General features: G+C 34.6%; 1 protein-coding gene across 1 annotated transcript in view; it reads right to left on the bottom strand.

The window, feature by feature from the left end:
• The window catches only part of LOC149802314 (uncharacterized), a 180,449-nt gene that overhangs the window by 62,700 nt on the left and 101,515 nt on the right, over nt 1–16,234 (bottom strand). Inside the window, exons 27-29 of the mRNA XM_089951529.1 lie at nt 8,454–8,678; nt 7,590–7,817; nt 6,097–6,318 (exon numbers count right to left, since the gene is read on the bottom strand). Coding sequence (XP_089807655.1) covers nt 6,097–6,318; nt 7,590–7,817; nt 8,454–8,678 — 675 coding nt within the window. The remainder of the gene's footprint in view (nt 1–6,096; nt 6,319–7,589; nt 7,818–8,453; nt 8,679–16,234) is intronic.

The following is a 16,234-nucleotide window of genomic DNA, read 5'->3' as shown; positions in this document are numbered from 1 at the left end:
GCTATTGAGAGAGAGAGGGAGAGTGAGAGAGTGGGGGGAGAGAGATCATTTTAATCTTCCTTCTACTGCAGGAGAACCAAAATATAGACATAAGGCTCCATATGGGCAAAAAAGCCTATCTTGATAATCTCCAGCAGAGATATAACTGAGAATGGGAACCTCAACATGGACTGGAGCTACTGTAGGCAGATAATTCTTCACGAGAGACCTAGGTATGCAAAGAAGAGAAACCAAATCAGAGTTCACAATGAACTGTACACTACTCTTTTCCACTAACAAGGCATGAATTTCTGACATTCTACCTGTAATTGCTATGGAGATCAGGAAGACGGTCATAACGGTAAGGTTACTGAAGGAAGCTTCACTCAAGATTCATAAGTGTATTTCGATAAAGCCCAAAGAACTCATGAAAGGATCCATCTGAAAGACTGTAGAGAAGGGGATGCATTATAGCCATTAATTGCAGACACAGAAATTATCTTAAACGAAAAAGGAAATGAAAGTCTGATACTGATTTAAGGGTGGATAGTTAGGATCCTACTGTATCATTTACAGCTGTGTCTGCAACTGGTATTGTAAACTTTGAAAACATATTGCCTACTTGCCTGAGCAATGAAGTCATCATTCTTCCCTGAAAACTGGATTTGGTTAATAAATTGTCCGAGTTGAGCCAAGCATGAAGGTTTTGCAACTGTATCTTGTTGTTTTTGTGATCCCCTCCCACGTTATACGAGCTTACTATTATCTCCTAACCTCATCTATCAACAGTCGATAAATTATTGAACCAAGAAAATTGGATCCATGTGGAGTAGGGCTATCAGGATCAAGCGAGATGTGCAGATTCTGACTTGGTGGATAAACTGCAGATATATTTGAGGAATGGAAATGATAAAGTCAGTCTGACTTAAGACTGATGGCATCTACATAGGCTTTCTGATTTGCCATTGGAGGGAAATAAAGCGGGAGCTTGTTGTTCATTCTCATAGTACAATATTCAACTATTGACCACATTTTAAAAAAATTCCTCTGTGTCCAACTGGTGCATGGACCATTCAATAAAGAGCACAGAGCCTCATCTGGACAAAATCTCTGTCAGGATATCCAGACTTTGAGAGTGATCTCATCTGAGACTGCCCATTGAAAAATATTAAAAATATTCCAGACCTCCATGCAAATATAAGAAGTATGTGTAACTCCTTGATACATAAGGGATGCTGTTACTGATGTGTTGTCAGATGCGATCATAATACATGACACCTTATGAGGTTAACAAACACTCAGAAGGTTAGAATCACTTCCTACACTTCTAGGTTGTTTATAGGAATGGCCGCCTCTTCCTAACACCACGACCGCTCCAGTGGCCTAATGGTTAGAGCGTCCGCCTCGGATGCGAGAGGTCGTGGGTTCGATCCCCGGTCGAGTCATATCAAAGACTTACAAAAATGGTACTAACAGCTGCCTCGCTTGGCGCTCAGCATTAAGAGGTTAGTGTCAGGACTGGTCAGCCTCGTGTCAGGATAATGTGACTGGGTGGGACATCATGCTACATGTCTGCGGCATGATGCCCCAGTGCTAGACATCACTATAAACTGCCACAATGCAGACATCATAGCGATACGACTGAAAAATTGTTAAAGCTACATTAAATATCCAAATCACATCACAACACACACATCCTAACACCACAGTCGCTGAAGGACTACTCCTTCTGCCTCCAGGTGTGCACTCCATCCAAAATGTGATATGTCTGTGTACAAAGTGTGGCTCAGGAGCAGTAATTGGGACTTCTGGCAGTCCCCAGGAGGATCCAAGTTGATAATGGGTCCCTGTGTGGTTTACAGTATGCTAGGAGCAAGACCTGGAGATGACATACCTAAAATCTCCCTAAGGCAATCAATTATGCAGCATAGTTGCAAGGTTCAGGAGGTAAGGTAAAGATAGGCAAATAACGAAATATATTAAAATCTGTGTGATAATTCTGGTGCAATGCAAACATTCCCTTGTTTGGTAAGGAAATTCATCCCCACATACACGAATCCCTGACAAGGGATTTTGCCGATTCCCCTATAATGGGGATTAGACCAGGATGAGTCACCATTGACTAACATCTGAAAAGGTCGTTCAAAAGAGAATCTTTAAAGACACTTATCATTCAGTGGTCAAATACAAGGGGAAGGGGACACCTGAACAACTCAAGTGTGTCGCTATTACATCAATCATTAGATGTGGAGGTGGGGCTTAGGAGCAAGTTTTTGAAATTTAAATGCCTCCTGACCAAGACAAAACATAAGGTACTTCCTGTGAGTCAAGAAGATGAATTAATGAAGTTACACATATTAGAGATCTATCAAGGCCATATGGTCATTAGGCCTTAAGGTATTCCCGACTGAGGCTGTCATCTCCAAACAATTGTTTAAGGTAGAAAGATCGAAGATGAGTTTACATTTTTGGGCTTTGTTCGATACGAAAAGATCTAGGAGTAGAAACCTGGGATATGAATCTTTTCCATTCTCTCAACTGAACTCTTCCGTAGACGGATGTGCACTTCTTTCATTAGATGAAACAGTTTGGATTCGTACCCAATAACTAGAGATGGAGACCAATGGCCAGAGCATAAAAGAAGGGATCAGCCACCCCTTCTGTGATCTGGCAGACTCCTAGCACAATGAATATTTTTGCACTTGCTGCGTTGCAGAGTGTGGGAACAGCAGAAGATCTGAGCATGAGAAGGCTGCATATAATTGCACCATACTGGGAAGAATCCTAGTCTCTTCAAGTGATACATGCCTTGGCACAAGTCTGGTGGAAAAAAATTGTAAATGTCTTTGATAGCCTTTACAAACAAATTGGTTTCTTCCTCCTGCAATGAATGACCTGAAACATTGGAGTGGCAAGGGACCCAAAAGGGAAAAACTTGACTTCTATGGGATCTCAGTAGCATAGGCTGGTATAGGAAAAATGTTGTTATCCTGAGTCTGCTTTTGAGATGAAAAACTTAATAAAAATAGAAATGATTGACCAAAAGTGTGTATAGCAACAGCAGCCAAGGTTAAATTCATTTGAGATTCCTGACATGTTAACTTGCAGGATCAGCGTAAGGAAAAATGAGGAAGGGTATTCTGAATGTTGGTTATTACTAAAGAGTCAGATTTGGATCATGTTCTTTGTAACTCTAATCCTACAATTACCAGTTGGAGGAAGGAATATTAGCTTGGATTGGGGACTTAACATCCTGGAAACAAAAAGCATTGCATAAAATCAGGAGGTGTTCTGCTGCTATTAAAATATGTATTATTCCCCTACTAGACTATAGATATATATAATATTATGAAACTTTAAATTATAAAGAGTTCTCTTTTTTGTAGTGATAAGATGCAGTTTCAGCTATATATCAAAATTTCATCTCTAAATATAAATCTACATGCACATTATTTTTATTAATTTATATTGAAAACAGGGTATGCACCAAAGCTGCAGGATGAGATGTGTTTATAACCTTTTCTGAAGAACGAGTAAGAATGATAATAAAATTGCATATCATATAGAGATAAATGTTTAGCTCATAACAGATTATGAATTATATAGAGAATCTTCTTTACGACATTACCGATATAAAGTAGTGATACATATACATATATATATATATATATATATATATATATATATATATATATATATATATATATATATATGTATGTATGTATGTATGTATGTATGTGTGTGTGTGTGTTTGGCAGATGAAGCAATCTGAACGAAATCTGTTTCCCTAATTCAACACTTCTAAGTGCCTAGTGTTTACAAATAGAACTACATAATTTATTGTCTTGTTTTGAGTTCAGCGAGAAAATGACCTTGAAATTTTACAGGAATATTTCAGGCTGATATGTATTCATACAGCATATCTGACAAGTTATTTCAAATATCCAGGAACAAAACACAAATACGGTTTTATTTATGCTTTCCAAATGGTTTGATCATATACCAGTTACACTAATTTGTAAATAGAATCAAAAACAAATTGAGATAAATAAAAATATTTGATTCTGTGTATCTTAGAATATAGCTGTGCAGATGTCGGTGAAATATCTAAACAGTTCCAATATCGGCATGGAATACAGAAATATGGACTAAACATATGTACCAAAAGCTAGCTCAACCATGCAAGATCAAATGTGTCTGTAGAAGATTTACACAGTTGATATTTGATTATTAAATACATTCTCTCCAGAAGAATTAGCAAATTATTTTAGGAAACAAGCAGTGATGTTTATGTAATCCAGTAGGAGAATATATGTGCTTTGTAACAGTCTGTTAATTTAAATTGGGTCATACAGAAAAACATATTACTCGTAAATATTAGTGTTACATAGATAAAGAAAACACATGTACTCAGTATTAAGGATCCATTTTTTCTAGTAAAATATGTTACTTCAAGAATACTTACCAATCATAAGCCTAAGGAGAAGTACTACTATCCACTACAAATATAACCTTCCCAGGCTAAAATGTTTTAGCTAAAAAGCTAAAAGTTATCGGCCCACCTAGGTGGCGGTTACATAGAGTGATGTACTCCTGATACATGATCCAGAGATTGGGGAAAAATCCAATGAATTCTTCAGCAACTACTAGAGTAGAAGGCACATGCTATTTATGACTGTAACTATAAGGAGGCTGAGAGGGTGTATGGGTGTTATGATTGGGTAATTATTATTGGTAAAATATATTTTTGTTTAAAATTTAGTTTTTTCTTCAAATACATTACCCTATCATGATACCTTTAAAGAATATGTAAGAGGTGGAGGGAGATACATCCCATACCCAAGAAAGACCATTTCCAGTGACCTAAGGTATGTGAGACAGCTTCTAGATAACCCAACTGGAGAATAGACTCCATGTGTCGGGGAATGGCTACAAACGGAAAAGATTTCCTTCCTGCAAATCCAGTAAAAATCACTTTGCCACCTCTTAATGAAGCTGTCGAATGACATGGGAAGGTAACGTGTTGCACCATAGCTATAGTTCCTCCCAGTTTGATTTCAGTCCTTTAGGATGAAATATCTCTGAGATACAAACTGGACAAGTGGCCTTGGTTCTCTGACAATCAACATGGATAATAACAGAGAATGATTTTGCTCAAATTCACTGTTTGCAGTGACTGCCCTGACTTCGTAAGCTGAGATGGGAAGCTAAGGAATTAATTTGGTGAGAGGTTATTTGGGAACGATTATGCCATTTTATCCATTACGAAATGCCTGTGCTGTTATGTTGTACTTTTCCTCTGCGAGGGGTAAGAAAAGGCGTGACCTCGATTCATTGGCTTGGTATCTCATAAGTATCATTTCAGAGCCGACACTGGGTCTCGTAGATGACCTCGAAATGAAGTGTCTAGAGTAGACAGAATTCCATTACAAATGTCTGATTCCCTATGAATGGGAGACTGTTCTTGGCAATGAAATCAGGGATTGAGATGATTAATAGTGACCCATCAACTCATTTATGCCCCTTGATTTTCACAGTGTAACACCACAATGGGTTCTAAATAAAGTATAGTAACAAGACTACACAATCAGTGTTGACATGTAAGACATGTGGCAGCATATGAAGGTACACCAAAAGGACCTAAGTATATGAGGATTGCAAAGTGATAATACTAAAGTCTCTGAAACTGTGTCATCAATGAAATAAAGAGAAATATTGAAAATTTATAGATGTTGCATAATTCCCTTCAAAGATAACACTCCTTCAACTTATTTTAACGTAGAAAACTTCCAAAATACTTGTATGTGGATTGCAAAGGCTTTCTGTCAGAAGAGAGCATGATACTTAGCACGAGTGGAAGTAGTAATTGGAGAATGGAAATAGAAGGGATTTGAATAGGTTGTTTCAAGAAGAAAGCACTCTATATAACTGCCACCAATGTCGGCAGAAAACTTTTTTGCTTTTTAAATAAAAAAAGATTAGCCTGGAGGGCTGGATTTGTGAGGTTCTAGTAGTTTCCCTAAGATATAATGATCCAGTGACGTATTTGAAGAAGAAACATGATAATGCTACCTAGGTATTTTAGCATAATTCAGGTAACATATGCACGTGAACAACCTGTATATCCAGATTGACAGCTTTGTGTTGATAGGACACCTCCATTGGTGTCATCCCATACAATGCCCCTCAAATCTGTATCATTTTTACAATAATAGTTGGTACGAATGTCAATGTTAGCTGAAGCATTCATGACAACAGCAGAGTTATTCCCAATGCACAAGTATGTAGATGAACGTACAGCATTTATGATATCCAAGCGTGAACCTGAGCCAGGTGAATCTAAAGAGGATCAAAAAGATAAACATAATATGCATGAAATACAAACAGAAGGCATAATTTGGCAGCAAAAAAAAATCATTAACAGTTTAGCTGATAAATATCTTTATGTTTGCTTCAACAAAGAATACATATTGTAAGATTTCTTAAATCCGAGAGAAGGATCAAATATATGTATCTGTATTTCATTTTATCGATGTTTCTGTTGTTATAATAGCTGTCAGGTTTTACACAATAGTAATAATTTTCAGCATTGCAAAATTTTGCATCCTGATATAAATCCTCAAGGGAGATTAGTTTTCAAATTAATGTGATCATCCTCTAAAAACAGGGACCTCATTATTATTAATGTAATATATCAGATGTTGTCAAACTTTAAAGGTTGTTTTTCTTTACAACCACTAGTGTCCATTCAAGAATACTAATAGCTGTCTCTGCCTATCAGCAATACAGTTGAAATGCTAGAGTCTTTGAATAATAATAATAATAATAATAATAATTGTTCTGCCAGCTAGAACAAAAAAAAATCAACTTGCATTCTCATTTCGACTTGATTAATAACTATGTTTATTATCTGTACTATTTTGTATTTACCGCAATAAAATAGCAAGCAAGAAAGCTTTGGTGGGTCTGATCTACCCCTGTATGTGGAGCACATCTATAACTTACATGGGGGTGGGGTGGAGTTTGGGGCAATTCTACAACAGTTTGATAATGTGTTAACTTGATGTATGATATGATTGAACATTACTTTCGATTCGCGTTTTCAGTATCGAATTGAGATGACTGTATGCTCTTTGTTGCATGGAAAAACAGTTGCACACTGTGTACGGTACCTTAGAGTATCATAATATCCTATAAATTAACTCTGAGTATCCAGCGACAGTTTTCACAAAATTGATTTCTATGTCTAAATGTATCTGATTAAAAACCATTTTTGATTTTTAAGATGCTTACATCAATGAGAGCTTATGTTTTTACAAAAAGCAACAGCTAAAACTGGTAAAATGTCTACCCAGAAATGTAAATATGATGCACTACATTTTTGTAGACCAACCTAACAATATAAAATTTAAGAATGTTTCCATGGATTGTTATGGCAAATATGGAGTGTATTTTTGTGCTTAGTCAAAATTACATCTAAGCCAAAAGTAATTAACTAGTTACAAACTTGGACAGTATTTATGATTGTGATGCCCTTGTTCCTTTGTTTTGGTGTTGTTGTTCATTTATGTAATAACAAATCATAAATTAATCAAAGAATAAATACATACCTGAATATTTAGATTCACTGTGGATTTTTTTGTCATCTTGATACCAGTCATAAGATATCATTGTGGCATTGCTCACTAATGAACAAGTTAAGCTCACATTTGATCCCATTTCAACTGTCTGCCTTAGGGGGAAAATGCTGATTTTTGGAACGACATTAACATTCAATCTGACACAACCCACGGGTATTGTCTCGCCACATGTTGTACTGCCAACACACGCATACATACCTAGTGATAGACATAACAGACTGATAAGCATTTCTTTACACAGGAGGGCATTACATAAGGAAATGAATATTGTCAAATAATGTTATCCAGAATAATGGCACCACATTCAGTTATGAATAAGTACACCCAACTGCAGGACACATCTCTGCTGTGGCACAATGCATGCCCCGATCAGGGTCTATTCTTTTATTTCTGGTTAATACTAATAATAATATTATTAATATTCAACAAACAGCATATACCATGCGTTACCAGCATCTACATTGTTAGTAACAGATATGCATCATAGAAAGTTAAAATTGGAACGTAATAAACATGACAATAATCAGGAATTTGGTAGATGATATTTTAAGGAGGTATGTGTGCACAGAAAAACCAAATTATGTAAGTTCAAATAAAATAATATACAATGTGTATACATGAGTGTGTAAGATATTATAAATCTTCAAGAAGGATGGTTTAATGTTTGACTTCTAAACCGAATCTCACATTAACAAATAGACTCCCATTATGAAAACCTTTGATACAAATTCAAAAAAAATTGTACTTAATATGTTTTTGTCATAAAAAAAATGAATTTCCATCCTAAACATGATGTTTACAGAATATTCCTTTTCATATTAGTTCTAAGCATACCAGCATCTGACTCTTGGACTGGTTGGAAGTTTAAGGTGCTGCTAACTGATCTGGCAGAGGTGCTGAATATTTCCCTAAGTTGTATTCTTGAATATTTGGATTGATATATTTTGTGTCCTTCGTAGTACCATGACAAGTTGGAAACTCCTTCTCCCACAATTGTGCAGTTCAGATAGCCATGTGTTCCGCTATCAAATGCATTGGAACTTGAAGCAAGATAAACACCTAGGATATAGCAAACGAATTGACTTACTTAACTCATAGTAATATAGACATCATATGCATCATAACATCATCATCACGCATATCACATGGAAATAGCATTTACAATTTGGACTTTGAGAGATTCAGCCTGTGAATGCATAATTTAAAGATGGAAACTTTTGTTTTGAATGCATCCATGCACTTACAAAATATGGACTTTGAAAGATTTGCACAAAGAAAATTTGGACATTAACAAATGGATGCAAATAAACGTTATATTAAGGAAGGAAACTTGTGTAATTGACACTATTCACTTGCTTTTTAGATCCATTATTGACTGATGACTGACAAGAAACTGATAACAAAAAAAAAATTATAAGCTCACTTTAAGTAGAGTCTTTTACTTTTCTTCACATTTTGCACATATCTCTTTTTGCTACCAATAAAAAAAAATGATAATATCAGAAGTGTTTTATCTTTCTCCTTGAGCACTTAACCTAATTGAAATGACTGTTCTGAGCAAGAAGTTTCTTATGGAGGGTGGTTGTGTCCAGTGGAAATGTGAACAAAGTATAGAAATCATATTTTGACAAATATTTATTCACATTTAAAGTTTCATCGCTAAATTCGTTTAATTGCTTGCATGCAAATAAGGACAGCTAACACCAAATAAGAATAACATAATGCATATAATATTAAATTCATGTTTGAACCATGGCTGATCTCTCTCAAATTCACTTTCAAACAATAGAAAAGTGACAGGTGCATGACCAAATCTTAACTTAGTACCCTCACTGATGGTTGGAATGTTGCAATAATAATAATTGCATCTGATGTCCATGAATATTACTTTGTTCGTTACACATTCTAAAACACATTAGCATTATATATTATTAAGATTATTATTATTTTGTTTATCCTCATTGTTGGTTATTACCTTCTCTATTATTAATATCATTATCATTTAGAGTGATTGTTTCATACTTTTTCCCTTTTTTATTAGTCCAATTGTGCCTAATCATACTGCTATTTTCAGATAGTAGTTTGCTCTGGCCCATCATTAAACGAAATATGACTGTCTGCAGAAGTAAATACACAATGTTGGAGAGCGTCAGTTCTGTTATGTTAATGAAGATTCCACTGTCTATAGTGGTGATTTTAACAGCTGGAAGTGCACATTGTTCATAGTTGACGATGAGTTATTTTGATTTATTAGAGTATCATCATAATTATTCTTGCATGTTCATGCACTAGAAATTTACTAACATCTTTGGTTAAATCAGTAATATGGGCTACATGATGTAATACTTAGACATAGGTTCAGAGTGGCTGCTCTAGACGTCTCCATGGCAGTTAGTATTGATATTCGTATGGGCACTGAATTGTGACATGCAGGTAATATTGATGATTCGTCTAACTTTTTTAATGCAGGAATTAAAATATATACAATATTTAAAAATATTTGTCATTATTAATTTATATAGTACAAATATATGCAGGTTTGAATAGCCCAAATGTATAGATAAGTAAATACCTTCCCCAAGGAGACACAAGGCTTATGTCTCTTTGAAAACCGATCTACGTCCAGAACTGATCTGGGTAAATACATGCTAAAATAAATACAGTTTTATATATTTTTGCAAAACTTTATGTTTACCATAACACAGAACCATAGTAATCCAACCAAATTATTACATATCCAAGACCTTGAATAATTCATAATAGAACTGTCTGTTTAGAATAAGTGTTTTCAGCTCTGAAATTTCAACAAACAAATTATAAAGAACTCAAATCTCCTCTCCGACTCTTACAAGACTGAAATATAACTAAAGAATGACATGATGATTAAGTCCTTTAAGCCACTACATTCACATCAAATCAACAAATCTGAATCACAAGAGATGATTCCAGGTATTTAAATTAGTATGTACTGTGAAATATCTTGAACTTTCTGCATTTTGACTTTTTAATATTGAGCCAATCATCAATTAGGGCACAGATGACATCCCTAGATTACAAATGTTCTCCAAGGACCATGTCATCATGACATGACCTCAATTGAACAATATCGTCACATACTTTGACCGAATTAGTTGTTGAGGTGAACTAGGCAATAACCTTGGCTTATTAGTGGAGAAAATACACAACATCTTCTTATAATATATGCCAACTACAAGAGTAAAGAATTAAACAAATATGTAATTAACCCAAATGACTAAAATAAAACTATATTATAAATTAATGTATGATATAGATCTTAGTTACACCTTTCTCAATAAAAGAATAGAAAGATTTATGCAATAAAATTTTCTTTAAGGAAATGCCAAACATACATGTAATTAATTATGCATAAGAATATGAATGATATAATCATGTATACAAAACAATGCAATATTGTATTGCTGTGCATTTGAAAGTGCATAGGCAATGATTTTCTTTTTCCCTCGATGTACCTAACTTTGATATTACACGACAGTAACATTGGACTCCATCGTAACAGCCTTTGATTCTTGTTCCTTATTTTATTAATGAAAGTGAGGTATTTGTGCTCGCTGAAGACAACAATTGAAGAAGATTGTGTGTTAGCATGTGCCTCCAAGTTTTGTAACGCCATCACCAAGGCCAATCACGCCTCCTCTATCGTGGAATAATTTCTCTGGTGCTTATTCACTTTCTTTTAGAAACAGCACACTGGATGATCCACACCATTGCTGTCTTCCTGTAACAGTATTCCACCAACCTCTAAGTTACATCTACAGACATTTTGAATGATTTCGTGAATTATGGAGATGAAAGATCTGGTGCACTTTTGATTATGGCCTTGAACTTATCGAAAGCCTCCTGATGTTTGTCTTACCAGAGACACTTGGTCTTCTTACTTAATAAACTCATAATGGGTTCAGCAATCATGGAAGAATTACAGCAAAATTTCCGATAATAACCAGCCATACCCAAACATCGCATCAGTTACCTTTTACTGATAGATATAGGGGACTAAAAAAATATTCTTAACCTGAACTTCTAAAGGTTTTATTTGTCCCACAATATATCCTAAAAGGCAACACAAGCATGGCAAAAGTCACTTTTACTCAAGTTGATTGCCAGATTTGCTTCACTGAACCTTTTGAAAAATGTTCAGATGGTTTTCATGTGGTCTTTCCAGGTGTCATTGTAGACGATGACATCATCAATGTAAGTGTCGCAATTCCTATACCGGATGTTATTATATTCATCAAACACTGGAAAGAGCTGGGGTAAATATTCATCCCAAAGGCCAGGACTTTGTATTCATTTAGTCCATCTTAATTGAGTCATGAATGCTGAAATTTCCTTTCCATACATGGGATTTGCAAGAATCCCTTCAAAAGGTCAAACTTGATGATGTCTGTGGCATTTCCAATCCTGTCAATTCAGTTATCTATCCTAGGAATTGGAAATGAATCTGTCTTAGTGACACTGTTTAATTTTCTTTAACTAGTACACATACGGAACATATCTTATCTGGTTTTTACACAAGATTACAAGGTGAACATTACAAGGTTCAGTAAAGACATTCTTCAGCAAAATGTTAACTTCTTTCTCCAAATAGTCATGAATTAGAGGATTCATCCTATAGGGATGTTGTAGCTTTAATAATTTTTCAGTCATATTGCTATGATGTATGCAGTGTGGCAGTTTATAGTGATGTCTAGCACTGGGGCATCATGTCACAGACATGTAGCATGATGTCCCACCCAGTCACATTATCCTGACACCAGGCTGACCAGTCCTAACACTAATTTCTCTTAATGCTGAGCGCCTAGCAATGCAGCTGTTAGTACCATTTTTGTAAGTCTTTGGTATGACTCAGCCGGGGATCGAACCCATGAACCTGCTAAATGGTTCATCAAATACAGGAAAGGGTGACATAAGCTTTGGGAATCTTCTGACTGGGTTTTCCTGCCACTTGACAAGTATGACGTGATCTACAAAACTGTTTCAACCAAATTGCATTCTTCTAGATAACATATCAGCTAGTCCTTAATAGCTGTTTCATTTACGTTGAATCACGCGCTCACGAGTTACTCATTTTCAGTGATATAAGCTATTCTACAACTTGAGGTAATATTTTTAAAAAAGGTATGCACGTTTATTTGTACAAGACACATAACCATCATAATTTACATGTTCATGAAGAGTGGTAATAATAAAGGCTAAAATCCTCACAGAAATCAACTAAGATCAACATCAATCAATTTTAGTTTTGTGTTTTAGCTGAACAAACATAACTTTCTACACAATGGAAAGCTTTATGTTTCAGCGTCTCCTATGTTAATAGTCTGTGAATTTGTCTTTCATTTTGCGACAGCAGTACAGGCCAGTTAATGTTAAACCCTGAAACTGACTTGTGATAAGAGGGAATTTTGACTGGTAACTATACCAGTTTAACATTGGTATATATGGTACAAAAATGCCAGGTGTTCACTCGTGTAAGTTTCTTTTGTTGGAATGGAGCTATAGCATATGGAGTTACAGCATTCGTAGTGATCATTCTTGGGACTGAAATTAACTGTGGACGATTTTATTGTTGTGGTTTATTTTTTTTCTTCTGGTTTATTTGTTTATTTTTGTATTATTGTAAAGGTAAAAAAATCATTAATTTACGTAAATAATGTTTAAACTTAACATTCTATTTAGTGAAGAAGCAAATTCTTTATACTAAGATAATTATTTCGTCACAACAATAATTCACAGGTGATATAACAGCACATCTAGGACTTTTCTGGTTTAGAAGAAATGAAAATAGAAGACATAATGTAATAATCAGGAGTTCTCTGCAAAAATCGGAAGATATTATGAAATAGGGAGGTAGGCGTGGAGAGACTCCAGCATGAAAGTTGACAGGTATGGTGTAAGGTCGCTTACATCAAAGCAAACTACAAATCAGCTTTTACGGTATTAGCATAAATTTCGAAGCATTATTTCTGAAACTTTATTATTGTATTTTGGAGATAACCTAAAAGTTGAGCGCAATGGTGCCCATGATTCGACTCCAAAGGATGTACTTGATTCAGCGCATAATCAAACCTACAATGTACATGTGGTGGCGCCATTATGTAAATACGTTCAGTAGCCTAATTGCGAGCGTTGAATCAAACTGTATTGTTTGTTCATTGTGTTGTCATACTGGGATTACATTTTAATGAGTTTAGGTATTTACAATTTCAAAGCAAAGTAAAATCGTAATTACCAGTGCACTGATATAAAATGTCCAATGTAATAAGGCATAAACAAACAATAATCGAGTCAAAAGGGAGAGGGAGTGTTACAGGAACTCGTGATTGCTAAATTCTTGTCATCTTTCGATTAAATTATACACAAATCTAAATTAGGCAGAAACAATAAGAAAACAGAAAATTAAATTAAATATCAAACAAGTTTATACCATTTCTTTTTAATAATCCTGCAAGCCAACCTCAAGATACATATACATGTAATTTTTTTAAATACAAGTTTGCCTAAATAAATGCATTTAGAACTTACCTTGTGCATTTTGAGATTCCTCGGAGTTGTAAGTCAGCTTATACGAAGGTAATGCACTTTTTAATGTTTATACCTGTAAAGTTTGGGGGTTGGATTATATGCGATTGGGTCTATACTTGAGTATATACAGTAATAAACTCTGAGAAGCTCATGTAAGAAGCCTTATGTAAATCAGCAACAAGTGATATTAAATCACCAATAAAGACAATAAACCCTTCGAAATGACTGATTTGTAAATCTCCATAGCAAAATCAGACTGATGTAAGATAACCCCAACAACTTTGTCTCTATCAATACATGATCTCTTAGAAACAATAGCATTTGGAACATCTCTGTTATAATTCTGTTGATTATATATCACCCTAAACAATCACAAATAACATGCCTTTTCTGCTTACAACAAGAGCACATGGGAAGAGATAATGATTTCTGATCCGTCTTATCATAAATTTGATTCTTCACAGTTATACCAGTTTGAGACTTTTAGGTAGTCCAACGAGACTTAAATGGTTTTTTAACATAAACATGATGAGAGGAAGATTTACTTACAAATGGAAGTCAAAGAATAATTATCAGCTGTACTAGCTGTGTCCTCTAAAGTTTCAACCACTTTCTCATCATGGTATGTTCAAACGTAACTGACATTATTCTTTAAATTTTCAAGCAATATGATTTGTCTGAGTTTAGCATTATCTTTCAGAGCCTTCCTGGCTGTACACCACCCATCAAATTCATGTGCTTTCTTCTACGTAAACTCACCATGAGTTTGAGTAGTTTCCTTTCTACAATTTCAAAACTTTGAGAATAGACCTCTGGCACTAAATAAGCATTCAAGACATATTCTTTGACAACATTATAATCATTACTTTGTTCTATTGGCAATGAAATGTAAGTATCAGAAGCTTGACCAGTGAGTACATTTTGTAACAACAATGTCCAGTACCTTCTTGACTATTTCATACCATAAGAAACCTTCTCAAAATGAGAAAAATATAGATCCACTTCAATTTCCTTTAAAGGAAGCACCATTCTGAACTATCTAGTTACATCTGTGTGAGTATGTATGAATGTATGTATGTATGTATGTATGTATGTATGTATGTATGTAGGTAGGTAGGTATGTAGGTAGGCAGGTAGGTATGTATGTATGTATCTATGAATGTATACATGTATGTATGTAGGTAGGTATGAATGTATGTATGTATGTATGAATGTATGTATGTATGTATGTATGTATGTATGTATGTATGTATGTATGTAGGTGGGTAGGTGGGTAGGTAGGTAGGTAGGTAGGTATCTTGAGGGATAAAAAATAGATCTATATGAGGAATATGATATTGACTGATTTTATTCATACGTTCATCCTGTCAATTATTTATCAACTACATTGAAGTTATGTTCACTGATGCCAGTGCTTGTATTCCAGGCTTGATACTTTGAATTTTAAAATTACTTAATTATTTAGTGTCAAGCCAGACTCTTCACATCATGTTGTATATACTGTATTTATTGTACATAACAGATAGAAGGCCTCAAGGTAGATTAGTTCTGTAGCTAACTGAGTTACAAGTTCTCTAAAGAAAGCCTTTATTATTATTATTATTATTATTATTATTATTATGTGCATTCTAAAGGCAATTCTAAAGCCATTAACTGCATTCAACTAAACACAATGAAACAGAAGCTGACATCTGGCTTATAATCGAACAAAACAGTCAAGAAATCTGAGTGAAATCAATCATTATATTTGCAATCATAATGACTTTCAGAATTTTCCGAAATAATAATGAAAACAAAATGCAGAGAGGATATGAATCAATGATGAAAGAAACTGAATATGGTATTGAAAACAAACACTATAAAGAAAAAAAGGGCAGAGGAGAAAGAAAGAATTTGTATGATTTAGACACCTTAAAAAGATGACATATTTAAAAAAGGAAACTACAATTAGTGAGAGATTGTGTTATATTGTATTATATGGTAGTAGTTTTGAGACCTACAATATGGCAAACGTTATTTTAAAATATTAATACAAATATTAAATATTGATTCAG

Source organism: Sinohyriopsis cumingii, chromosome 3 (assembly GCF_028554795.1).
Source record: "Sinohyriopsis cumingii isolate HCF-2022 chromosome 3, ASM2855479v2, whole genome shotgun sequence".
In the NCBI taxonomy this organism is placed as follows: Eukaryota; Metazoa; Mollusca; class Bivalvia; order Unionida; family Unionidae; genus Sinohyriopsis; species Sinohyriopsis cumingii.
This window is presented reverse-complemented; position numbering and strand designations above follow the sequence as displayed.